Raw genomic sequence first — 27018 nt, forward strand, 5'->3', positions numbered from 1 at the left:
AATGCAATCTGAAATGTAGCGTTCTCCTGGCAACCTCCAAACCCAGACTCGTCCATCACATTGCCAGATGAGAAAGCGTCCAGTGGCGACATGCTTTACACCACTGCATACCACGCTTTGCATTAGACTTGGTGATATATGGTTTAGATGCAGCTGCTCGGCCATGGAAACCCATTCCACGAAGCTCTCTGCGTACTGTACGTGGGCTAATTGGAAGGTCACATGAAGTCTGTAGCAACTGACTGTGCAGAAAGTCGGCCCCCTCTTTGCACTATGCGCTTCGGCATCCGCTGACCCCTCGCTGTCAGTTTACGTGGCTGAGTTGCTGTTGTTCCCAAACTCTTCCATTTCCTTATAATAAAGCCAACAGTTGACTTTGGAATATTTAGGAGCAAAGAAATTTCACAACTGGATTAGTTGCACAGGTGGCATCCTATGACAGTTCCACGCTGGAAATCACTGAGCTCCTGAGAGCGGCCCATTCTTTCACATATGTCCGTAGAAACAGTCTCCATGCCTAAGTGCTTGATTTTATACACCTGTGGCCTGGCCAAGTGATTAGGACACCTGATTCTGATCATTTGGATGGGTGGCCAAATACTTTTGGCAATATAGTGTATATATACTATGTCTATCCATTTTTTTTACAATTTTATTTCACAATAAAAGCATTTAACTGGGGCTGTATTATTAAGTCTGTAGTTTTGCTTTAGTCCACTAGAGGTCAGCATAGAATGTGTTTACCTTACCTTTTAAAGTACAGTAGGTATAGTACAGGGGTCGGCAACCCGCGGCTTTAGAGCCGCATGCGGCTCTTTAGCGCCGCCCTAGTGGCTCTCAGGAGCTTTTTTAAAAATGTATGAAAAATGGAAAAAGATGAGGGAAAAAAAAAGTTTTTGTTTTAATATGGTTTCCGTAGGAGGACAAACATGACACAAACCTCCCTAATTGTTATAAATCACACTGTTTATATTAAACATGCTTCACTGATTCGAGTATTTGGCGAGCGCCGTTTCGTCCTAATTTTGGCGGTCCTTGAACTCACCGTAGTTTGTTTACAAGTATAACTTTCTCCGACTTTCTAGGACGTGTTTTATGCCACTTCTTTTTCTGTCTCATTCTGTCCACCACACTTTTAACGTTGTGCGTGAATGCACAAAGGTGAGTTTTGTTGATGTTATTGACTTGAGTGGAGTGCTAGTCAGACATATTTGGTCAGTGCATGACTGCAAGCTAATCGATGCTAACATGCTATTTAGGCTAGCTATATGTACACATTGCAGCATTATGCCTCATTTGTAGCTATATTTGAGCTCATTTAGTTTCCTTTAAGTCATCTTAATTCAATTTATATCTCATGACACACTATATGTATGTAATATGGCTTTTAATTTTTTGCGGCTCCAGACAGATTTGTTTTTGTATTTTTGGTCCAATATGGCTCTTTCAACATTTTGGGTTGCCGACCCCTGGTATAGTATAAATATACCTTTTATTTCTTTATCGGAATGTCATCCAATAAACACTATGTCATCTAGTAGTTTTCAAAAAACGGCAATAAAAACAAAAAATGCAGAAACAAATCAAAAATACATTTCTCAGTACAAAGGTAATTTCTGTTCATACAAACTGACATAAAAAGCTGGCAAACTTAATGTGGAAATGTGCAAACAAAGCATGTTCAGTCTCAATTCCTGCTTGGGAGTAGTTGGTGTCAAAAATACCAGCACTTTATACAGGATTTTGTTGATTTTTCAGAACTCAACATTAGCAAGTATTTATAAAGCTTTCATCGTTGGTTGCCTGCAGCCATAAAATCGATAAAAAGGTAGAAAGGAGGAGGCTTCATGCACGCAAATCTGCATGCTAAATATGAGCAAAAGTATTGGGACAGGTCTCTTCATCCATCAACCAGAACTTGGACTCATTTTTAAAATACTTCCTGGAAAATCAGGAGGCGCAACAGAAGATCTGGGGCCGTACTTATCAAGCTTCTTAGAGTGCCATTTTACACTTAAGTCCTGAGAATTTGCGAAATTTAGTCCTACTCTCAAACTTAAGAATAAAAGCTTTTTATCAACGTTCTTAAGTCTAAGAATCACTCCTACTCTCTACGATATTTAAGAGACCTTCAGAGGTGTCTTAAGTGGTTAGGAGTTGCCAGCAGGGGATGGCACTGAGGCGAGAGAGACGTGCGCGAACGTTCAGGGAACGGAACAATTTTTTTTTTTTTGATGACGAGCAGCTGATCAAACGGTATCGTTTAGACAGAGCGGATATTATTTTTGTCACAGATTTAATACTTTTCGATTCCTTGTTGATTTCTGCATGTGTCTGCAGTGGGCTAGTATATATAGAGCCACCCACACCAGTTTCAAATTAGTTGCCTAATTAATGAATTGGAAAGAAAATGTTATGAGAGTAGCGTATGTGTGTGGCCGTGAGGTGAGTGACGTCAGTGAGTGTGTGGGCGAGAGAAGAGAGGGAGCGGTAGCGTGAGTGCCGGCGGGGACTAGTTTGTTTTGTATTATGTTGTAGTTTATTGTCAAAATATACACTCCCATTGTCCACTTAAATATTTCCAAGATATTTCTTTATTCTTAGACAACGGATTCCCTTCCGTGATTGGTCATTTCTATGGACACAGAAATGACGTCACCTAAAATTCCGTTTACGGCACATAGTAATGTCGTAATTCAGCTCTGAGTGTGACACTTAAGATTCAGTCCTACACTTCGCTGAAAGTGTGAGTAAGACGCTTGATAACTAACTTTTAAGCGCAGCTTTCAGCGAAGAATTTATTTACTCTTAAGTCAACTCTTAGCAGACTTCTTAGGAGTAATTCTAAGAAGCTTGATAAGTACGGCCCCTGGCATTTTATCTTCCTTTGTCTTTTACACACAAAAAAATATCAGAATTAAAGTAACTTTGAATTCATATTTAGAGGGAGCAGTTTGGGGAACACTAGCAGGTGCGATTCCGTGTTTTTATACAAAATAGTGAAAAAATTTGACCTTTTTTATGCCGTGTTAATGTGGTTTATAATTCAAACTTTGTGGGAACATTTGCACGTTTTATGTTAGGGCTGTCTTTACAGAATAGTGGGAAAAAAGGCATAAATATTTTTCCTTGAATGGGATTGTGCTGAAAACCTTAATTTCCCCTCGGGGATTAATAATGTATTTCTGATTCTGAACATTGGAAAATCGAATTCAGCATCCACATTGTGCACTGGTGCTGTTCACGCACATTCTCAAATACGGATCGATATTTTTTAAATGTTGGCTTTTCTAGGTAGTATCAACAAGGGCCCGGTTATGATTGAAACTTTGTGGGAACAGTTTTGGGAAAGTTGGGAAAAAAACCCATCTTCCATTATTTTTGCATTAATGTCATTAATACAGAATGGTGACGCATGCAGAAAAATAGTTGAGGGGAGGCCATTTTCAGTTCCCTGTGCACATAAAAAGTTTGGTGCAGAAAAGTTGACCAGCTCTAGCATGAGCAATTATGAGCATCTGTGACTCATGGCCTCACAGATATAAAAAAAAAAAAACAATACTCACATATTTTGCTCCTCGTAACAGTACAATCAGGCATCATATCTCTTGTTGTCACATACAGGAGAGGTGATGCAGGGTTTGGTGCATGTTTGTATTGAGGCTGATAAAAAAAAAAGGTCGGATGTAAACATAGTGAGAAACCAGCGTGGCACTTTTACGGCGCCAAAGTGCAGCTGTTGTTGCCGTTCGCCGCGTCGGGAATGTCGCAGCGTACGTCGGCGGCCCCAGGCGCCTTGCGAGGCTTGTCGCCTTCCTCCGGAGACCTGCACGTCAGGCAGAAAAAAGCGCAGCAGTCCCTGAGGTCGTGACTGATGCTGGTGCTGAAGAGCCTCCGACACGGGTGGAAGAACTGGTAGAAGATCACCATGAAGAAAATGGCGGCGACGTAGGCCGCCAGCAGCAGGGGCATCAGCAGCGGCACCCAGAGGATGTGGTAGAAGTCCGTCCTGTAGATGTACCACAGCAGCAGCATGGAGGCGTTCTCGATGAAGCGCACCATGTAAAACACGGCCATGCGGTACCAGTTCTGGGACTTGCTGATCAGGTCCGGGTCGTCCAGCTTCACCTGCACGCCCGACCAGCAGAACATGTTGATGCCGGCGTACAGGAAGGTGAGCATGCACAGCGTGACGGCGGTGCCCAGCCGCGACAGCGTCTTCTCGATGTTCTCCGGGAAGGGCGAGTGGCCCTTCCAGAAGAGGAGCCACGGGTAGAAGAAGAAGACCAAGAAGTTGACGGCGATCACGGGCAGCACCCACTTCTTCAGCACGGAGCTGAAGAGGACCAGCACCATCACGCGGGTGGCGATCTCGCAGCCGCGCCACAGGAAGATGCACACGTAGGCCATGGGCTGCAAGTTCACGTCGTAGTCGTCGTACTTGATTTTGATGGCCAGGATGTTGCAGCGCATCGCTCCGTACACGATGGAGAGCAACGAGATTAGCATCAGAGTGACTGAACACACACACACACACACACACACACACACACACACACACACACACACACACACACACACACACACACACACACACACACACACAGTTTGTTAGGCATTTTGACCACACACTCGCCCTCCCTCTCGTGGGCTTCCCCGTCTCACCTCGTCCCACAGACAGGCCTCGCTCCATCACGCAGATGTAGAGCTGCAGGCTGAGCTGGGGGGCGGAGCCCAGGAAGGCCTGGATGACGGAGGTGCGTGCGAACGCCGCCCGGTGCGTGATCAGCTTGCCTTCGGCCTGCCCCACCTGGTGCTCCACCTCCTCCGTGGAGCCTGTGCGGTGCAGCTGCTTCTTCCTGGTGATGCTGACATAAGTATCCTCCACGCGGCCCACGCTGCCGTAGAGCCAGAACGCCTCCAGACACCTGAGACGTGCACACAAGACACTACTTCTGATTAGGGATGCAAGGACTATAGATCTTGACTGTATGATTATAGTCTGAATAATTATCACCATTAATATGTCTTGATTGATTTCATGACAAAAAATGTATACAATCGCAGACATTCCTTACAAATTTTGATTATGTATCACTGTTGGCAAAGACAATAAGCATATAATAATCTATCCATCCATCCATCTTCTTCAGCTTATCCGAGGTCCGGTCGCGGGGGTAGCAGCCTAAGCAGAGAAGCCCAGACTTCCCTCTCCCCAGCCACTTCGTACAGCTCCTGCTGGGGGATCCCGAGGCGTTCTCAGGCCAGCCGGGAGACATAGTCTTCCCAACGTGTCCTGGGTCTTCCCCGGTCGGACGTGGCCTAAACACCTCCCCAGGGAGGCGTTCGGGTGGCATCCTGACCAGATGCCTGAACCACCTCATCTGGCTCCCCTCCATGTGGAGGAGCAGCGGCTTTACTTTGAGCTCCTCTCGGATGACAGATTTTCTCACCCTATCTCTAAGGGAGAGTCACGCCATCTAACAGAGGAAACTCCTTTCGGCCGCTTGTACCCGTGATCTTGTCCTTTCGGTCATAACCCAAAGCTAATGACCATAGGTGAGGATGGGAACGTAGATCGACCGGTAAATTGAGAGCTTTGCCTTCCGGCTCAGCTCCTTTTTCACCACAACGGATCGATACAGCGTCCGCATTATTGAAGACGCCGCACCGATCCGCCTGAGGATCTCACGATCCACTCTTCCCTCACCCGTGAACAAGACTCCGAGGTACTTGAACTCCTCCACATGGGGCAGGGTCTCCTCCCCAACCCGGAGATGGCACTCCACCCTTTTCCGGGCGAGAACCACGGACTCGGACTTGGAGGTGCTGATTCTCATCCCAGTCGCTTCACACTCAGCTGCGAACCGATCCAGTGAGAGCTGAAGATCCTGACCAGATGAAGCCATCAGGACCACATCCTCTGCAAAAAGCAGAGACATAATCCTGCAGCCACCAAACCAGATCCCCTCAACACCTTGACTGCGCCTAGAAATTCTGTCCATAAAAGTTATGAACAGAATCGGTGACAAAGGGCAGCCTTGGCGGAGTCCAACCCTCACTGGAAATGGCTCCGACTTACTGCCGGCGAAGCGGACCAAGCTCTGGCACTGATCGTACAGGGAGTGGACCGCCACAATCAGACAGTCCGATACCCCATACTCTGTGAGCACAGGACTTCCCGAGGGACACGGTCCAATGCCTTCTCCAAGTCTACAAAACACATGTAAACTGGTTGGGCAAACTCCCATGCACCCTCAAGGGTAATAATAATAATACATACAAACAAAAAATACTTGTAATAATTAATATACTTATTAATGATTAAGTGTATAATTAATACAAGAAGACTAAGATGAACTTTATTGATCCCTCAGGAGAAAACATTACTTATGTGGGTAATAAACTCAAGTGTTATTGCCATCAACTGTCATCCATGCCTATTTATTCATTTTGATTGGTTTTATGCTGTGTTGATAATAATTAGAAAGCACATGGTATAGTGATGTCATTATACAAACTATTGATGCTATGTTTGTGTTTTAAACATGATATGTTAACTTAACCTGCTCAGTGGCCTAGTGCAGGGGTGTCAAACTCAAATACAGAGTGGACCAAAATTTAAAACTGAACAAGGTTGAACAAATTAACCTTTTTGATAGGGACCCAAACAAGTTTTGCATTAAATATTGAACAAGCAAGGCTTATATAACTTTATAGTGACATGCAAAATCGAGTTTCAAATAATAATAATAATAATAATAATTAAAAAAATATCAATGGCATATCAAATACAATTTAAATAAAAATTGAAGGCCTCTTTTCTATTTGCAGCCTTCTGAGGTAAATATCAACATTAACTTTTTTCACAGGCTAATACATTTGAAAATAAAATAATGAATAAAACAACCATTCAGGACTTTAAACTGCTCAGTTTGCAACACACTGATCTAATCTGATGTGCCCAAGCCAGATACCTACCATCTTTTCTTGGATGCTAGTTCATTAATGTCGGGGCTCAGGCTTTGAGCTGAGGCAACCTTCATTATCGAACGAAGGTGTTCATCAGTCATTATATCTCGTATTCCACAGTCTTGGGGGCGTGCCTTACAGGCACTGCTTTTAACGTCCTCTACGAGCTGACGTCACGTCCGCTTTTCATCCCTTCTAACAACGTGCCCGCCCAGTCACAAGATGTGAGCGGCTCCTGTACGCACACACATGTAAATGCAAAGCATACTTCATCAACAGCGATACAGTTTACACTGAGAGTGTCCGTATAAGCAACTTTAAGATTGTTAGAAATATACGCCACACTGTGAATCCACACCAAACAAGAATGACAAACACATTTTGGGAGAACATCCGCACAGTAACACAACATAAACACAACAGAACAAACACCCAGAACCCTTTGCAGCACTAACTCTTCCGGGACGCTACAATATACACCCCCGCTTTCTCCAAACCCCGCTGCCGCCCCCCCCCCCCCCCTCCACACACACACACCTTATAGCGTCCCGGAAGAGTCAGTGCTGCAAAGTATTCTGGGTATTTGTTCTGTTGTGTTTATGTTGTGTTACTGTGCGGATGTTCTCCCGAAATGTGTTTGTCATTCTTGTTTGGTGTGGATTCACAGTGTGGCGTATATTTCTAACAATGTTAAAGGTTTTTATACTGGCACCCACACTGTAACCTGTATCGCTGAAGATCAAGTATGCGTTGCATTCACTTCTGTGTGCGTGCCAAAGCCGCACATTTATGTAACTGAGCCAGCACTCGTTGGACTGGACGAAAAGTGGACGTTACAATTCCCGGTAGTGATGGGATCGGCAGTTCTTTTGACTGTACTGAATCACTAGAATCAGTTCCTTAAATTGATTCGTTCAAAAAATTTGTTCACCGAATAACACCCCCCCCCCCCCCCCCCCCCAAAAAAATTGGGGGGGGGGGGCGTGCGTAGTACAGACAGTACAGTGCAGACATTCGCGCACTGCGTAGGGACTCACGTTAATCTAACAACAACAACAGTTGCAGTAGAATGGATAATAATAATAATAATAATAATATGAATCAGAATTGATCCCCAAGGAGAAATTTATTTTTGTTACAATAACTGCGTAAATAATAGCCTATGTATGTGAACATACATTAGTTATTATTTTTATTTTAAATCTTCTCAAAACAGCCTTCCCTACACGTTACCCTCCGCCCCTCCCCCTCGCGTCGCTGCTGCTCACCCTGCACGGATTTTCTTTAACTTTATGTGTTGAGATAATGGGGACGTGTGTTTGTTTTCATGTGGCTTGAGTCAACATTAGCCGTTAGCTTGGAGAATGAGTGGAGAACGGATGCCAATGGCATGAAACATATCCCCGCGACGGGGGGAGAATCACTCGCGGCATTGGGGCAAGCAGAGCAGAGAGCGAGAGCGTTGTCGTTCACTGAGTGATTCATGTCGTTAATCCGCGGTGAACGAATCGTTCGCTCAGTCCCTCCCCCGCCCTCTCATTGGCTGCGCCGTTCGCCGACGTCGAGGGTTCAGTGAGTCACAGAATGCGCCAGTTCCACTCATACCGGCATGGTCGCGGCGGAGCTCAACTGAACTGAGAAAAGAACGAATCAGTTCATGAAGTGATTCGGTTCAGTACGTTCACTCAAAAGATTCGTTCTTTCGAACGAATCGTTCGCGAACGACACAACACTAAGTCCCGGGAGGGGCACTGAAATTTGGGAGTCTCCCGGGAAGGTTTAAAAAGTATGACAATTAGCGGTGTACCGCAGCACCGCCGCTGTATATAATCGGCGGGCCAGCTCTAGTTTTAATTTGATATCACCACCAATATTGGCCCGCAGGCCAGAGTTTGACGCCCATGTGTTAGACCCTTAAGCAGCCATTTTCTTTTGGCAGGTTCTGCAAATGGGTAAGACATCGTCTTCAATGACTCCCTGGTCGTTTTCTCAAGTACCTGAAATGTTCCCACAATGCCAACATCAGCTATTTTTTGGGTGAAAAAAGGTTTGCTGCCATTTCTAAGCTAACGTAGCATGCTAGCGTGTTTCTCAATAAGTGCGGTTGTGCCGAAAACAACGTACCGTATTTTCTGGAACTATTTTTTGATCTTTTTTCATATATTAGGCGCACCAGATTATAGGACGCATTAAAGGAGTCATATTATAATTATTTTTTTTCTGAATTGAAAACATTTCCTTGTGGTCTACATAACATGTAATGTTGGTTCTTTGGTGAAAATGGTGCATAGATTATGTTTTACAGACCATCTTCAAGCCTCTTTCTGACAGTCGCTTACGGATGCCGTTTTGTGGGCAGTCTTATTTACGTGGCTCACCTTCAGCAGCGTCTTCTCCCCGTCGTCTTTGTTGTAGCGGTGTAGCATGCAAAGACGGGAGTGGAAGAAGTGTCAAAAGATGGTGCTAACTGTTTTAATGACATTCAGACTTTACTTAAATCAATAACAGAGCGGCATCACCTCATCCGGAAACAACAACTGTCCCGTGAAAAACGTCCGACCGGAACTCTAATAACTAAAGTTATTTGGGTGAATAATGTAAACTCACAATTCCGGTATGTATTATCGCTTGTCATGGCGAGTTTACTGACAGATTTACACTACTTAATATTAGAAATGGCAACAGCGGAGGATGATTGTCACCCCTATGTTAGCGTCCCTTCACTGGCTCCCGGTGCGTTACAGAATCAATTTGAAACTCCTTTTATTTGTTTTTAAATGTCTAAACAACCTCGCGCCAACATATCTCTCCGACCTCCTTCAGCCTTACAGCCCCACCCGATCCCTAAGATCAGCCGATCAGCTGCTACTGACGGTCCCGGACACAAGTCTGAAGCTTAGAGGTGACAGAGCTTTCGCTGCTGCTGCTCCCAAGCTCTGGAACGACCTACCTCTGAGTGTTAGACAAGCCTCCTCTCTTCCTGTTTTTAAATCTCTCTTAAAAACATACTTTTATTCCATGGCTTTTAACACTGAGTGATATCCATCCTGCAATGGCGCTCCATAATACACCTGCTGTGAACCTGTTTTTATGTTTTTATATTTATTTATTTTTTATCGTGTTCTGTTTGTGTTGTGTTGTGTTTGCTCGGTTCTCGTATTATCTTTTAACCTGCCCATTGTACAGCACTTTGGCTACCCCTGTGGTAAATTTTAAATGTGCTTTATAAATAAAGTTGATTTGATTTGATTTGATAACAAGAAGATAGAAAAAAAGAAGAAGCTCATCGACTCGCTGACGGGCACTATTTTTCAGGACTTATACAGATCCCAAATACAGATCAGTAGGTACCAGAAGGTAAAGTTGCTTTTGCATAATATTGCGAAACAAAACGCCAGATAATATGTCTTACCTTATACACGCATCATAATAATCCTTGTATGTTTAATGCGCCGACAATCCTTCAAGCTTTGTGCGGCTTCATCGCTTACCAAAGTCTTCGTAAAACATTTTGATATATATATTCGAGCGCCGTGTGTAATGTTCTATATTTTCAATGGAACATATAAAATGTTTGTGTTTACTTGAGTCATATTGCAATAATAGTGCTGTCTACACGTGTATCTCTTATGTGTGAATGCCATCTACTGGTCACACTTATCATTTAATCACCAGAATAAGCACAACCAGAAAATATACATATATAGGGTGCACCAGGTTATGTAGATTTTCGGGAAAATTAAAGTAGTCTTCGTCGACACTGAATCCACTAGTTAAAGCCAAGTAGTGCAGTTGCTTTTAAAAAAGCCAAAGTTGTTAGGCGTGATTACAAAGTGTGGGAATGTTGCCACATTTGTACGACATAGTTCGCCAACATGTCTACATATTTCAGCCTGATGTGTCAGAATGTGGACACGTCGCTCCCGTGTGTCTGCAGAGAGCTGCAAGCCTGTCATCCTGGCAGCAGCACACTGAAACATACAGTTTTGGTGACAGGCCACAGTTTGGACCATAAGGCAAGAGCAGCACTGACATGGTGCCAGGACAAGAAAGCGAGCCAGGGACTGGGACAAATCGTTAATCAGCCTTGACTCCACCGCCAACGCACGCAACTGAGTGAACTTGTTCATCAATTTGCACCTAAATCCAAATAATTCTCCAACAGAATTATGACATCCTGTCGTGTGACTTGTACTACTGAATTGTTGCACATAGAAGGGTGAAAATTAGTCAAAACATGCCCTCCACCTGTCTTGCCTGTGCTATCATTTCTCTGACAAATACACCACATTCAATTAATAAGCCCCCATTAAGCAGAATGGACTTGTAATTTCTCACACAGCGCTACAAAAAGACCCATTGCAAGTAACTTTAGCTGAAGTTTGTACACACCTTAGCCGGACTGCCTGGAAAATGTCTGTAAAATTTGACCAAGATTAGTTAGAAAAACATGGCCACCCTCAAGCAATGTCTTTTTGCAAGAACTTTGCAACTAATTGTCCATAGGCCATTGATCATTTGTCTAATGCGGGGGTCAGCAACCCGCGGCTCTTTAGTGGCTGCCTGGAGCTTCTTCAAAAAAAGAAAAAGATGGGGTAAAATATATTTGTTGTTTTAATAATGTTTCTGTAGGAGGACAAACATAACACAAACCTTCCTAATTGTGTTTATGCTTCACTGATGACAGTATTTGGCCAGCGCCCATTTAGACCTACTAATTTTGGCGGTCCTTGAACTCACCGTAGATGGTTTACATGTACAACTTTCTCCGTCGCTGCCACAAAAAGACGTGTTTTATGCCACTCCTTCTTTGTCCACCAAACGTTTTATGCTGTGCGTGAATGCACAAAGGTGAGCTTTGTTGATGTTATTGACTTGCGTGGAGTGCTAATCATCCATGCTAGCATGCTATTTAAGCTAGCTGTGTGTACATATTGCATCATTATGCCTCGTTTGTAGGTATATTTGAGTTCATTTAATTTCCTTTACTTATGTCCTCTGTGTATTTCATTTATTTTTGCATGTCTCATGACACATTATCTGTATGATGACTGGGGTTCATACAGTATAATATACATACAACACACTGTATGACGACTGGGGTTCATACAGTATAATATACATACATAATATACATACAATACACTGTATGACGACTGGGGTTCATACAATATAATATACATACAATAAACTGTATGGTGAATGGGGTTCATACAGTATAATATACATACAATACACTGTATGACGACTGGGGTTCATACAATATACATACAATAAACTGTATGGTGAATGGGGTTCATACAGTATAATATACATACAATACACTGTATGACGACCAGGGTTCATACAGTATAATATACATACATTATATACATTCAATACATTGTATGACGACTGGGGTGTATACAGTATATTATACATACATTATATACATTCAATACACTGTATGACGACTGGGGTTTATACAGTATAATATACATGCAATACACTGACTACTGGGTTCATACAGTATAATATACATACAATACATTGTATGATGACCAGGGTTCATACAGTATAATATACATACATTATATACATTCAATACACTGTATGACGACTGGGGTTTATACAGTATAATATACATATGTAATATACATACAATAAACTGTATGACGACCGGGATTCATACAGTATAATAAACAAATGTAATATACATACAATACACTGTATGACGACCGGGGTTCATACAGTATAATATACATATGTAATATACATACAATACACTGTATGGCGACCGGGGTTCATACAGTATAATATACATATGTAATATACATACAATACACTGTATGACGACCGGGCTTCATACAGTATAATATACATATGTAACATACATACAATACACTGTATGACGACCGGGCTTCATACAGTATAATATACATATGTAACATACATACAATACACTGTATGACGACCGGGCTTCATACAGTATAATATACATATGTAACATACATACAATACACTGTATGACGACCGGGATTCATACAGTATAATAAACAAATTTAATATACATACAATACACTGTATGACGACCGGGGTTCATACAGTATAATATACATATGTAATATACATACAATACACTGTATGGCGACCGGGGTTCATACAGTATAATATACATATGTAATATACATACAATACACTGTATGACGACCGGGCTTCATACAGTATAATATACATACACAACATACATCACTTTATGACGTCTGGGGTTCATACAGTACAATATACATTCCTCATGTTGTTTTCTGGGCTAAGATAAGGGGAAGTGTTGCGGGTTTCCCCTGTCTGTTTACGGAGATAAGGAGGCCAAGCAGTAACACGTGCTATTATTAGATGAGTTCTTCACTGAGGAAACATGTATGCAGCCCCTCTCTACTTGCGTGCACGCTTGAGGAGGAAGAAGGGTCAGATCCTTAACACCGTTCAAGCATGTGCATTCTTTTAGTTAGTTGGAGAGCAGTTGGGACATATGCATTCAAAAGTTTAGAGAAGGTCAAATTAGGTTCACCTGTAAAAAGTTATATAGTGCTTCTTATTCCTGAATTTTTGAATTTCTACATACAAGGATCAGGTCATCAATCCCATCTAAGCATCTGATACATTTAGAAAATTATTACAATTGTATCAATTACAAATATAATTAGGTTAATATTTAATTGATATTGTCCAAGAGGTTCAAATCCTTTTTTTGGATGCAAAATATTGAGCTAAAATATTTTTTTTACAAATTAACTATAATATTATATAACAAATGTTGAGCCAAAAAAAGTTGACTTAAAATATATATTTTAAAAAATGTATGTTTGATATTTTAGAATTTAAAAAAAATACTTACTTTGATAACTAACTTTCTCTCTCACCAATATTGACAACCGATAAAGTTGACTTTAATATATTTTTTTTTAAATTTAAAGGTTTAGAAATATATTTTTTAAGTTTTCTTCTACATTTAAAACTATTCATTGTGATCTACATGAAATGTAATGGTGGTTATTTGGTCAAAATTGTGCATGGATTATGTTTTTACAGACTGTCTTCAAGCTGCTTTTTGACCATCTCTTCTGTTTTGCAGGCGGTCTTAATAACGTGCCTCCACTTCGGCTGCATCTTCTCCCTGCCGCCAAGTTGTAGTGTTAGCGCTTATATATTTTAAGCTTACTGACAGATATAAGTTTAAACTATATAAGACACAGACATAAAAACCTGGATGCAAAAAAACTTTCTAAAACTCAACTGCAACAAATCTGAAATAATTATCATTTGCCCTGACTCCCTCACTCGCTCCACTCAGGACTTTTCATTAAACATCGACGGCTCCCTTGTCACTACCTCAACCCACATCCGCAATCTAGGTGTAATTTTCGACCCTACACTCTCATTCCTCCCCCGTGTAAACCACATCACCAAAACTGCATCCTTCCACCTCAGAAACATTGCCCGTCTCCGGCCCTCCCTCACATCCTCTGCTGCCGAAACCCTCATCCGCGCCTTCATCTCATCCCGGCTAGACTACTGCAACAGCATCCTCTATGGCAGGGGTCACCAACCTTTTTGAAAGCAAGAACTACTTCTTGGGTAGTGATTAATGAGAAGGGCTACCAGTTTGATACACACTTAAATAAATTGCCAGAAATAGCCAATTTGTTCAATTTACCTTTAACTCTATGTTATTATTAATAATTAATGATATTTACACTTAAATTGAACGGTTTAAAAGAGGAGAAAACACGAAAAAAATGACAATTAAATTTTGAAACATAGTTTATCTTCAATTTCGACTCCTTAAAATTCAAAATTCAACCGAAAAAAAGAAGAGAAAAACTAGCTAATTCGAATCTTTTTGAAAAAATTAAAAAAATAATTTATGGAACATCATTAGTAATTTTTCCTGATTAAGATTAATTTTAGAATTTGGATGACATGTTTTAAATAGGTTAAAATCCAATCTGCACTTTGTTAGAATATATAACAAATTGGACCAAGCTATATTTCTAACAAAGACAAATCATTATTCCTTCTAGATTTTCCAGAATAAAAATTTTAAAAGAAATTCAAAAGACTTTGAAATAAGATTTAAATTTGATTCTACAGATTTTCTAGATTTGCCAGAATATTTTTTTTGCATTTTAATCATGATAAGTTTGAAGAAATATTTCACAAATATTCTTCGTCGAAAAAACAGAAACTAAAATGAAGAATTAAATTAAAATGTATTTATTATTCTTTACAATAAAAATTTTTTTTTACTTGAACATTGATTTAAATTGTCAGGAAATAAGAGGAAGGAATTTAAAAGGTAAAAAGGTATATGTGTTTAAAAATCCTAAAATCATTTTTAAGGTTGTATTTTTTCTCTAAAATTGTCTTTCTGAAAGTTATAAGAAGCAAAGTAAAAAAAATAATGAATTTATTTAAACAAGTGAAGACCAAGTCTTTAAAATATTTTCTTGGATTTTCAAATTCTATTTGAGTTTTGTCTCTCTTAGAATTAAAAATGTCGAGCACAGCGAGACCAGCTTGCTAGTAAATAAATAAAATTTAAAAAATAGAGGCAGCTCACGGGTAAGTGCTGCTATTTGAGCTATTTTTAGAACAGGCCAGCGGGCTACTCATCTGGTCCTTACGCGGTGCCCGTGGGCACCGCGTTGGTGACCCCTGCTCTATGGCATCACCTCCAAAACCCTGCAATATGTCCAGAACTCCGCTGCCCGCCTGCTCACCGGAACCCGCTCCAGAGAGCACATCACACCTGTCCTTCATGACCTCCACTGGCTGCCTGTCAAATACAGAATCACCTTTAAAATACTCCTCACCACCTACTAGGCACTCCATAACCTGGCTCCACCCTACCTCTCTGACCTCCTCCAGCCACACGTCCCGTCTTGTTCCCTCAGGTCTAGTGATGCCGGCCTCCTGGAGGTCCCCAAGACCAGGAGCCGAACCTGGGGCACAGGGCCTTCTCCGTGGCTGCCCCCTCTCTCTGGAACGCTCTCCCCAGGCACATCAGAGATGCCCCTTCCCTCCCTACCTTCAAAACAAAACCCTAAAAACTCACCTCTTCACATTAGCCTTTCCAAACTGACCCTGCTCTTGGTGTTTCTTTATTCTTTTCCTCTTTTTTTTCTTTTCTTAGTTTCCTTTTCTAATAAAGTTGTTTTTATCCTCCCTCCTCCCCACACACACACACACACACACATGTAAAGCGACTTTGGGTATTTAGAAAAGCGCTAAATAAATCCCAGGTATTATTATTATTATTATTATATGCTAGTTTTTATTAGAAATTGCAACAGCGGAGGATGCATGTGCATGTACGAGCCAGTCTGCCCACAACAAGAGGATAGAGAAAAAATAGCTTGTTGACTACAGCGTTGGACTACAATGGGGGACTTGCACAAAGCTCTTCGGGTAAATTTCTACCATACATAGAAATATCCGCTGATGTCACACTTGGGCAAAAACATCAGAAGTTGGGCAAATTCCAAACGTCTTGTTTAGCGGAAGTATAAAGGCAAAATAGTTTTGTAAATATCTCTATCATGCCTCAATGGTTGTTGGAACTGCGAGCATGCTAACGTTAACATGCATCAAGTACCAAAATATGTCTGAGATGTATACCTAAAAATTTCAAAATTAGCTAAAAAAAAGAAAAGTGAGCATACTAACGTTAGCATGCTAAGAGGTACCATTTGTCAAGTAACTAAATGTGCTCTTTTTAATACCAAATCTGTGTTATATGTGTTTTACTTTATGTTGCATGATTGCACCAAGAAAAATTCCTAGTTTGTGAACCCGTTCTCAAACAATGGCAATAAAAACTATTCTGATTTTGATTCTGATGTGTCACGCTGAGGTAGGGCTGGGCGATACGGCTGAAAACTGTATCATGATATAAGTTGTTTTATATTGGTCAGTATCGATAATTTATATTTTTATGACAATATAGACCAGGAGAAAAATATATTAAAAAATTGTTTTTCCAAATGTAACATTCCTCTGATTATAATCCCTTCATCTTTCAAGGCTAGGAAAGGAAATGTCAACATAAGCATGGAAAACACTCAAACAATGTAAACAATACTCTAAAATCACAAACACTTAATAACCTCTATAATTTAGGGTGAAAAAATAAGGGGTATGTTAGAAATGCTTGATAAAGTGTAACAAAATAGTGCAAAGTGTAAAAATGTAAACTTAGAGGAACCTGAGAACATGTTTGTGTCTCTGTAACATTTAATGTGGTCTGTTATTCGTATATAAGTATGAAAAAGAATTTTTGTTATGCATTAATTATTTAAATAGTAGGGGACCAAATTATTATTTTGAAATAGCACAATTGTTATATATTTTTTTTGTTTTTTTTGTTACACAGTCCTGCAGAAAATAAAAGTACCAGTAGAGTGGAAAAACAAGTTGCCTCTATATTGAAGCTATTATCATATATATCTGATGTATGACACCAAAAGACTTACAAAGTTTGCAAGTAAATAGATATGATCAAAATAGTATCAATCTCCCAGATTCCAGAGCCATATTGAGAGATAATGAGCTAGCCAAACGCGTCATCGCGTGACGTAAAGGTAGGAACCAGAGATCCCTTCATCACCAACAACAACTTTGTGAGAGCCAACAACGATTACTTTGGAAAAATTATGATGCAGAACCTTATATTGTTGATCCTGAATATAAGGAGGATGAGATACACGTTTTAGAAGCTCTGCTAAACAGATTCAGCTTCAGTGAAACACTAAGCATCATGTAGCAGTATTGCTAAGTGCTAAACAAGAAATACAAACGACAAACATAATAAAACGATAGTTTACTGTACAATGTCTGCTCTCACTGTAATGACGACTGACAGGACGTTTCTTCCCTTTTAGATGAACAATTAATCATGATGCACACAAAGGGTTAACAAGGAAAAGACTCCCTGCAGACACTGTCTTCGGTTGTGTATGTTTGTCTCCATCTCTGGGTATGAATTGAATGTCAGAGATGAACAATTTCTAGATTTATGGATACATCCTCCTAATATCCAGATGAGAAGCGTGATTTACAATCTGGGATTAACTTTTTTAGGAGACGAGGCGCAATGATGCGCGAGCAGCAGGGCATGGCTGCCAGCTCACAGTAAAGCAGCATAGGGATACTTAGCTGTGTTACCAATCCACCGCTAAAAATTGTTTGTCTGCGTTAGCGCTTATAATAACAACATCCCTAATATTTGGTTAATATTCAGGTCACGATATGTATAAAGAGTATTGTTGGCGGGTTTTGAATGGTTATTTAGAGGGTTTTGTGGGTGCAATAGAGAACTTCCATTGACTACATTGTTAGCTGACTTTTTAGGTATTTATTTACGACTTAATATGTATAAAAAAAAGAAAAACGTGTTCATTTCTTATATAGGAATTGTGAATGACCGACAGCACCTCTTTCTAATTATTGCGTATTTCCAGTATGACTATGGTCAGAGTGCAGAAGTGTGACTCCAGTGAGGTCAATCTATGGAAATTACTGAAGACATTCGGAGCGGAATATTCAAAAGGGCTGACTGAATTTGCGTCATTTTGTGATGTCTAGACGATATTTTCACATACTTTGCGGATCGTGAATACATTTGCATATGGTTTAATGGATATGATGTAACACAATTAGGCATATAAAGTCAACTTGGTTTTCCACTCTCCTGGTACTTTAAGGACTACGGTCCGTTTGAAAAAATAAAAAAAAAACTGCCATACTGTCGAGGTGACTTTTCCTGTTGTATCGACAATTTCTTTGCTCTTTGCAGCACTCATTTTTAGTTTCTCTTCTCACTTCAGGCAGAGAATCAAAAGCAAGATGGCGCAAACAAACTTGATCGTTGACACTGTTCCGCGATTGGCTGTTTGGCGTGTCTCTTCCATTGCTCGTCACCACTTCCTGTTTTGCTAGTTTACAGACTTTCTTCATGCAACCAACCATGCTTTCTTTCCGGTTTCTTCCGCCCAAAAAATATAGCTTTATCGAACGCATTTTTATGTTGATATGGATTGCATGTCCATCGCAATATATATTGATATCATTTTATCAGCCCAGCCGTAAGCTGAGGTGTAGACCTGTAAAATACAAATAAAAAAAGAGCTAGCATGCTAATATTAGAATGCTAACGAATTTGCTGCGGGCCGTTAGAAAATTAGCTATGGGCTGAAAATGGCCCCTGTGCCACACTTTGGACACCGGTGGTCTACAGCAGGGGTCGGCAACCCAAAACGTTGAAAGAGCCATATTGGACCAAAAATAGAAAAAACTAATCTATCTGGAGCCGCATATAACTTTTATAATGAAGACAACACATGATGTAAGTGTCTATATTAGTTATATTAGCCTACTATCAAAATTACTATGTGTCGCAGGCTGAAGCAGATCTTCGTTGACAGAAATGTTAAAATTTTATATTTATTCTACACATTTTTACAACATTAGAAACCATTAGTAAATCAGAGGCTACACAGAAGGTGAGATAATGTCTGGAAATGACTGGCTTTTAATGGCCAAAGGTATAGATGTGAGTGTCCAAGTTAAAGGAAACGGCAGGCTGTCTTCTTTTAATAAATTTATTACAATCTTTGGCAAGCTAGGTAACGTTTGCTGTGGCCTGGAACAACATGGCACACAAACAACTATCATAAATGCAGCCAATATTACATACAGATAATGTGTCATGAGACATGCAAAACTAAACTATATACAAAGAGGATAAAAGTAAAGGATATTAAATGAGCTCATATATACCTACAAATGAGGCATAATGATGCACTATGTACATACAGCTAGCTTAAATAGCATGTTAGCCTTGATTAGCTTGCAGTCATGCACTGCCATATTAGCACTCCAAACAACATCAACAAAGCTCACCTTTGTGCATTCACGCACAGCATAAAAGGTTTGGTGGACAAAATGAGACAAAGGAGTGGAAGACTTTACATGTAAACAAACTGTTGCGTCACAGTCCACACTATGGTGAGTTCAAGAACCGCTGAATTTAGTAGGACAAAACGATGTTCACCAAATACTCTCATCAGTGAAGCATACACACAAACATATGAAACAGTGGGCTTTCTAACAACCGGGAAGGTTTGTGTCATGTTTGTCCTTAAACAAAAAACATCCATGCATCCATTTTCTACAGCTTGTCCCTTTTTGGGGTCGCAGGGGGTGCTGGAGCCTATAAAAATAAATATTTCCCCCCCCATCTTTTTCCTTTTTCAATCATTTTTTTGAAATGTTGCAGGGAGCCACTAGGGTGGCACTAAACAGCCGCATGCGGCTCGAGAGCCGCGATTTGCTGACCCCCGGTCTAGAGGGATGCATCCTGCGTGGATCAAACCATTGTGGCATTGAGTCTGAGATTGTGGCAGGCATCCCCAAATAGAACCAAAGGTAACACCACACTCTAAAATAATATACTGATTAACCTACCAGAATAACATTTAATCGTTTTGAAATCTGTTAAAGGAGCTGTTTGCAACTTGTTGGAATTTACATTTATTTAAAACAAAATTATAACACAAACCCCACCGTCTAGCTTATGTTACCATTAGTGTTTTAACATAACTTTTTTTTAATTATTTTTCACAATTACTAATTATTTTTGAATAGAAATTGCTTGTCGGTCCAAGGAATTTGTCTGGCTTGTCTGTACTCACACACAAGGAGCGCATGCACCTATCCAAAAGCAATTTGCAGTGATGTTGTTCTTACGATAGGCTACACATTCAGTGATAGCTAACATTAGCTAGCCAAATCGCTATCATTGACTAACAACACACAAAGCTAATGGCATGTTACATATAGCCATTGTTTAGGTCAATGTATAACAAAAGCAGTAACGGGGTGGGATGTATTGCTTAAAAAATATTTTAAAGTTAGTGCCCTCTAGGCATCCTTGTAAAGATTTCTAACAGCCCATTTAAAGGGGAACTGTACTTTTTTTTGGAACGTTGCCTATTGTTCACGATCGTTGTGAGAGACAAGAAGACAAAAGGTTTTATTTTGTTTTTGCATTCTAACATGTAAAAATCGGCCTTTTGGTGGCTATCAATGCAGCTTATGGGAGCAATCAATTCTGCCACTAAATCACTTTTGAAATTTGAATTTGAAAATCGTCAACAATACTTCAGTAACCTGTATAATAACCAAACTGTAGCGGCATTGTTATTGTAAGAGCGAACACTGAGGAACTAATTTTTCTAGTGTACTAACACATCGGCGTGCTTCGATATTAGCCCTAGAAGCTAACTACGGCAGGACACTTCACCCTTGCCCCCGGTGCCACTCACACCGGTGAATGACTGTTGAATGAATGATAGGTGGTGGTCGGAGGGGCCGTAGGCGCAAATTGGCAGCCACGCTTTCGTCAGTCTACCCCAGGGCAGCTGTGGCTACGAAAGTAGCTTACCACCACCAGGTGTGAATGAATGATGGGTTTTTAACATGTAAAGCGACTTTGGGTACTTAGAAAAGCGCTATATAAATCCCAGGTATTATTATTATTATTATTATTATTATCATGGTTACCCAATATTGCTGCAGCGAATGAATTGCATTATAGGACAGGATGTTTCTATAATTCTATAGTTCCCTTACTTAGCAACTTGATGGAAACAACAAATGTCAACATAATAGAGTGCAGACACATGCCAACATTGTTATCTGTTGTATAGATAATTGCATTGAGTCTAATGGTGTGTCCTGTGAGTGCATGATCAGCAACAGTATTGATCAGCTGAAGTGCATTAAATCAGTGCATCCCCCAACGCATGCGCACCCCCCACCCCCCTGTGACCCGTGTGTTCCCAAGCAGAATTAAAAGCCGTTAACAAAAACAACAAGGCTTTGTTTAGAGCAGGGGTCGGCAACCCAAAATGTTGAAAGAGCCATATTGGACCAAAAATACAAAAACAAATCTGTCTGGAGCCGCAAAAAATTAAAAGCCATATTACATACAGATAGTGTGTCAAGAGATATACATTTAAAGGACTTAAAGGAAACTAAATGACCTCAAATATACCTACAAATGAGGCATAATGATGCAATGTGTACATATAGCTAGCCTAAATAGCATGTTAGCATCGATTAGCTAGCATTAATGCAGTAACCAAATATGTCTGATTAGCACTCCACACAAGTCAATAACATCAACAAAACTCACCTTTGTGCCTTCACGCACCACGTTAACAGTTGGGTGGACAAAATGAGACAGAAAAAGAAGTGGCACAAAACACGTCCTAGAAAGTCGGAGAAAATTATACATGGAAACAAACTAAGGTGAGTTCAAGGACCGCCAAAATTAGTAGGACAAAACGGCGCTCGCCAAATACTCGAATCAGTGAAGCATGTTTAATATAAACACTGTGTTATAACAATTAGTGTCATGTTTGTCCTCCTACAGAAACCATATTAAAACAAAAAATATATTTTTTCCCCTCATCTTTTTCCATTTTTCATACATTTTTGAAAAAGCTCCAGAGAGCCACTAGGGCGGCGCTAAAGAGCCGCATGCGGCTCTAGAGCCGCGGGTTGCCGACCCCTGGTTTAGAGGGACAACCAAACAGACCTGATGATGGGTCCGAGCTGCAGGATGTGCAGCAGCAGTAGGAGCGGCTTGTCCTGGCTCAGGTCCCGGTGGATGAAGATGAGGGTGAGCTGCACCAGCAGGGACGGCAGCAGCGTAAAGAGCAGGGTGAGATTGAGCCAGAACCTGTCCCCGGCCGAACTGTACGTCGAGCTCAGGTAGATCGCCGCAGTGGCCTCGGCCGTGAACAGAGACACCGACACAAAGATGGAGCTAGGCAGTCGCATCCTCGCTTACATGGCCGTGTGCGGAGGGGAGGGCCATTCGGCATCGGTCGCTGGGGATGGCGCCCTAGAGGACTGACGGCAGACGCTCCTCCGCGCTTGTCACCGCCGGAGCTGTTTCCACCGGGCAGGTGTAGTGGACGACAGCGGCCGTCGCAGGAGAGGGCGGCGCTGTTGTGCGACGTGACGCGTCGACGACACGCGAGAAGAGCTGAAGGCACAACCACGACGGCGGGAGTCCCATTACGTTCACTTTCCACCTCTTTGTGACGCGAGCCAGTGGATTTACATCAAAGCACACACATTTCCCTGAAAGATATTTTAGTAGTATACTTTTAATTAATACTACTGCTTCTTTGTAGTAGTACATTGTCGCGAGGACGGCAGTTTGCGTTTACTTCCGACCCCAAGTTTAGCCCCGCCCTCATTAAGTGACCCGTGTTTTTCTTTTTAAAGGTCTACTGAAATTATTTTTTTTTATTTAAACGGGGATAGCAGATCTATTCTATGTGTCATACTTGATCATTTCGCGATATTGCCATATTTTTGCTGAAAGGATTTAGTATAGAACAACGACGATAAAGATTGCAACTTTTGGTATCTGATAAAAAAAAAAGGCTTGCCCCTACCGGAAGTAGCGTGACGTAGTCAGTTGAACATATACGCAAAGTTCCCTATTGTTTTCAATGATGGCCGCTGGAGTGAGAGAGATTCGGACCGAGAAAGCGACAATTTCCCCATTAATTTGAGCGAGGATGAAAGATTTGTGGATGAGTAAAGTGCAAGTGAAGGACTAGTGGGGAGTTGAAGCTATTCAGATAGGGAAGATGCTGTGAGAGCCGGGGCTGACCTGATATTCAGCTGGGAATGACTACAACAGTAAATAAACACAAGACATATATATACTCTATTAGCCACAACACAACCAGGCTGATATTTAATATGCCACAAATTAATCCTGCATAAAAACACCTGCGTGTTTGTTATGCTAGCTCCTAGCTCCTCTGCTAGCTCCTAGCTCCATAGAACACGCCAATACAATTCAAACACCTGATCAACACACACAATCACTCAGCCCAAAAGACCGTTCACCTAACCCAAGGTTCATAAAGCTTATATATTTTTAAAAAGTTACGTACGTGACGCGCACGTACGGTACGGTACGTGTTATGCTAGCTCCTAGCTCCTATGCTAGCTCCTAGCTCCATAGAACACGCCAATACAATTCAAACACCTGATCAACACACACAATCACTCAGCCCAAAAGACAGTTCACCTAACCCAAGGTTCATAAAGCTTATATATTTTTAAAAAGTTACGTACATACGCAAAAAAAAGCCAAAGCTGCATACTCACAGTAGCACGTCTGCGTCTGTCATCCAAATCAAAGTAATCCTGGTAAGAGTCTGTGTTGTCCCAGTTCTCTACAGGCGTCTGTGTATCCAAGTCAAAAGTCCTCCTGGTTAGAGTCTCTGTTATCCGAGTTCTTCCATCTTGACTGCATCTTTCGGGAATGTAAACAAAGAAGCGCCGGCTGTGTACTGTTGTGGCTGACTACGTTCGAAAAATACGTCCATTTCGCACCGACAACTTTCTTCTTTGCTTGCTCAGCTTCCTTCTCCATAATGCAATGAACATGATTGAAACAGATTCACGAACACAGATGTCCAGAATACTGTGGAATTATGAAATTAAAACAGAGCTTTTTCGTATTGGCTTCAATGTGGAAGGCATACCCGTGTTCCCCGGGCTACGTCACGCGCATACGTCATCCTCAGAGGCGTTTCGAACCGGAAGTTTAGCGGCAAATTTAAAATGTCACTTTATAAGTTAACCCGGCCGTATTGGCATGTGTTATAATGTTAAGATTTCATCATTGATATATAAACTATCAGACTGCGTGGTCGGTAGTAGTGGGTTTCAGTAGGCCTTTAAATCTTTTTTTTGTCTTTTTTTTTTTTTTTTTTTTTTTTACTGGTAAATAATTAGTTTATTCCAATTTGTTGAAAATAGTTTGACTCAAAACTCGATTTGAATTACACATTTCGGTCGCACCTCCGGCATTAGAAGCTTGGCCCCGCCCCTTGGCCTTAGTTTCTGTATTTTAAAGTTGCATCTTTTTCCCCTTTTTTTTTTTTTGCAAATATTTTTATTGAATTTTACAGTTAAAATCACATTTAACAGTCATACTTTGCTCAGGCAAAGCCTTCATACAATCACACATCCACTCATGCACACGCCCCTTGGCCTTAGTTTCTGCATTTTAAAGTTGCATCTTTTTCCCCTTGAACAATTCTAGAAATGCTGCTGGTTTATTTTAAGTATGCTGTATATCTCTTTTTATTACCAAATATGTGTTATATGTGTTTTATGTTGCATGATTGCACCAACAAAAATTCCTAGTTTGTGAACCCGTTCTCAAACAATGGCAATAAAAACTATTCTGATTCTGATTCTGATTCTGATTCTGATATCCGAGGTACGCAAAATGTTCACTTTTTTCCTACTATAATATTTTTTAAATATCATTACAATTTTGGGGGCAGGTGAATTAAAAGAGCAAAACCTACTGATTTTTTTGCTCAACAGTCTATAGTTATTCATAAAAGTCACACAATTCTGATAATGTAGTGGATTTAGTATAAATTACACATTGAATAAATTAGTAAACTTGTTTTATTCCATATAATTTAACACCATAACAAAGGAAATAAAACAGGAAATTGTTAACCCTTTATGGCAGGGGTGTCAAACTAATTTTAGATCGGGGGCCACATGGAGAAAAATCTAATCCCGAGTGGGCCGGAATGGTAAAATCACGGCACGATAACTTAAAAATAAAGATTGTTTTCTTTGTTTAAAAATAGAACAAGCACATCCCACGGGCCGTACGTTTGACACCCCTGCTTTATGGGGTAATCACTGATCTGAATTAAAAATGAACTAAACTAATAATCAAAACCTGGACAACAAAGTATGAGACTTTATTCTACTATCTTGTAAATTTTTTGTGATATTGGTAAACTTATTTTATCATATAGGTCAGCATGGCTCAGGTGGTAGTCGTCTTCCAACCTTAAGGTTGCGGTTCAATCCTCAGTCTCCTATAGTGACCATGTTGAAGTATCCTTGAGCAATATACTGAAGTCCCAGTTTCTCTTGATGCTGTGTCATCATCAGTAGGTCAATGTAAATGCACTTTGAGTACCTTGAAGGTACAAGTAAAATCCATCTACCACTAATAAAATAAAAAAGGGGAAAAACAGGAAACATTCCATATCATTTCATTATGGTCATAATGCTTAATAGTGAGGCATTTTAGTTACCTGCAGGTTACTTTGGGTTAAAGGAGCCTATTAAAATACATAGTTATTGTTAAGCTTGTCTACGCTTTCATCATATTGAAATATATAATGTACATACACTAAAGAACATGTTCAGCCATTTGTTATTTTCATCTGCACACTTTATTACTAATGACAACAATAATCCAATAGACTAGAATGCAAAAAAAGCATACACGTCTTACCGGTAGTTATTGTTAAGCTTGTCTACGCTTTCATCATATTGAAATATATAATGTACATACACTAAAGAACATGTTCAGCCATTTGTTATTTTCATCTGCACACTTTATTACTAATGATAACAATAATCCAAAAGACTAGAATGCAAAAAAAGCATACACGTCTTAGAAACACTACAAACAGGCACGATTAGCATCCAAAACTTTGGTTTGACATTTGCTGAATTCATAGGCCTTGTTCTTTTATTTTTTTTAAATTTTCAAACCAACTGTAGTCGGTTTTAAAGCCTCGTTATCACACTGAATTAATAAAATCAGAAACCGGACTTCAGTTGTTGAACTAATCTAGAGACTAACAAATACAAGAAGTCAAAAGACGACACAGTGAACACACCAGATATTCACCTTATTTTCCGGACTATAAGGCACACTTAAAATCCTTTTTTTTCCTCAAAACTCGACCGTGCGCCTTATAACCCGGTGCGCCTAATGTACGGAATAAGTTTGGTTGAGCTTACTCACCTCGAAGCTATTTTATTTGGTACATGATGTACTGATAAGTGTGACCAGTAGATGGCAGTCAAACATAAGAGATAAGTGTAGGCTGCACTATGATGGCAATATGACTGAAGTAAACA

At 40.5% G+C, this 27018-nt stretch overlaps 2 protein-coding genes across 2 annotated transcripts in view; both read right to left on the bottom strand.

Moving 5' to 3' along the window:
* Positions 1-2819: 2819 nt before the first annotated feature.
* On the bottom strand, positions 2820-23266 carry LOC133664382 (endoplasmic reticulum membrane adapter protein XK-like). Its single transcript, XM_062068953.1, has 3 exons — positions 22613-23266; positions 4666-4928; positions 2820-4517 (listed from the first exon to the last, which is right to left on the bottom strand). The coding sequence occupies exons 1-3, from the start codon at positions 22855-22857 to the stop codon at positions 3718-3720; spliced, it is 1308 nt and encodes a 435-aa protein (XP_061924937.1). The 5' UTR covers positions 22858-23266; the 3' UTR covers positions 2820-3717.
* The window catches only part of LOC133664387 (lanC-like protein 3), a 39198-nt gene continuing 16984 nt past the window's right edge, over positions 4805-27018 (bottom strand). The window contains 1 exon segment of the mRNA XM_062068959.1: positions 4805-4928. The gene's annotated coding sequence lies outside the window, so the exon portion shown is untranslated.

Source organism: Entelurus aequoreus, linkage group LG14 (assembly GCF_033978785.1).
Source record: "Entelurus aequoreus isolate RoL-2023_Sb linkage group LG14, RoL_Eaeq_v1.1, whole genome shotgun sequence".
NCBI classification, from domain to species: domain Eukaryota; kingdom Metazoa; phylum Chordata; class Actinopteri; order Syngnathiformes; family Syngnathidae; genus Entelurus; species Entelurus aequoreus.

What these genes read in the sequence shown, in the direction of transcription:
- LOC133664382 (XM_062068953.1), bottom strand. Translation starts at nt 22,857, where the DNA reads ATGCGACTGCCTAGCTCCATCTTTGTGTCGGTGTCTCTGTTCACGGCC. An exon ending in CAGCTCGGACCCATCATCAG is followed by an intron (nt 4,929 to 22,612) that starts GTCTGTTTGGTT and finishes TGCACGTCTCAG; the next exon opens with GTGTCTGGAGGCGTTCTGGC. An exon ending in AGGCCTGTCTGTGGGACGAG is followed by an intron (nt 4,518 to 4,665) that starts GTGAGACGGGGA and finishes GTGTGTGTTCAG; the next exon opens with TCACTCTGATGCTAATCTCG.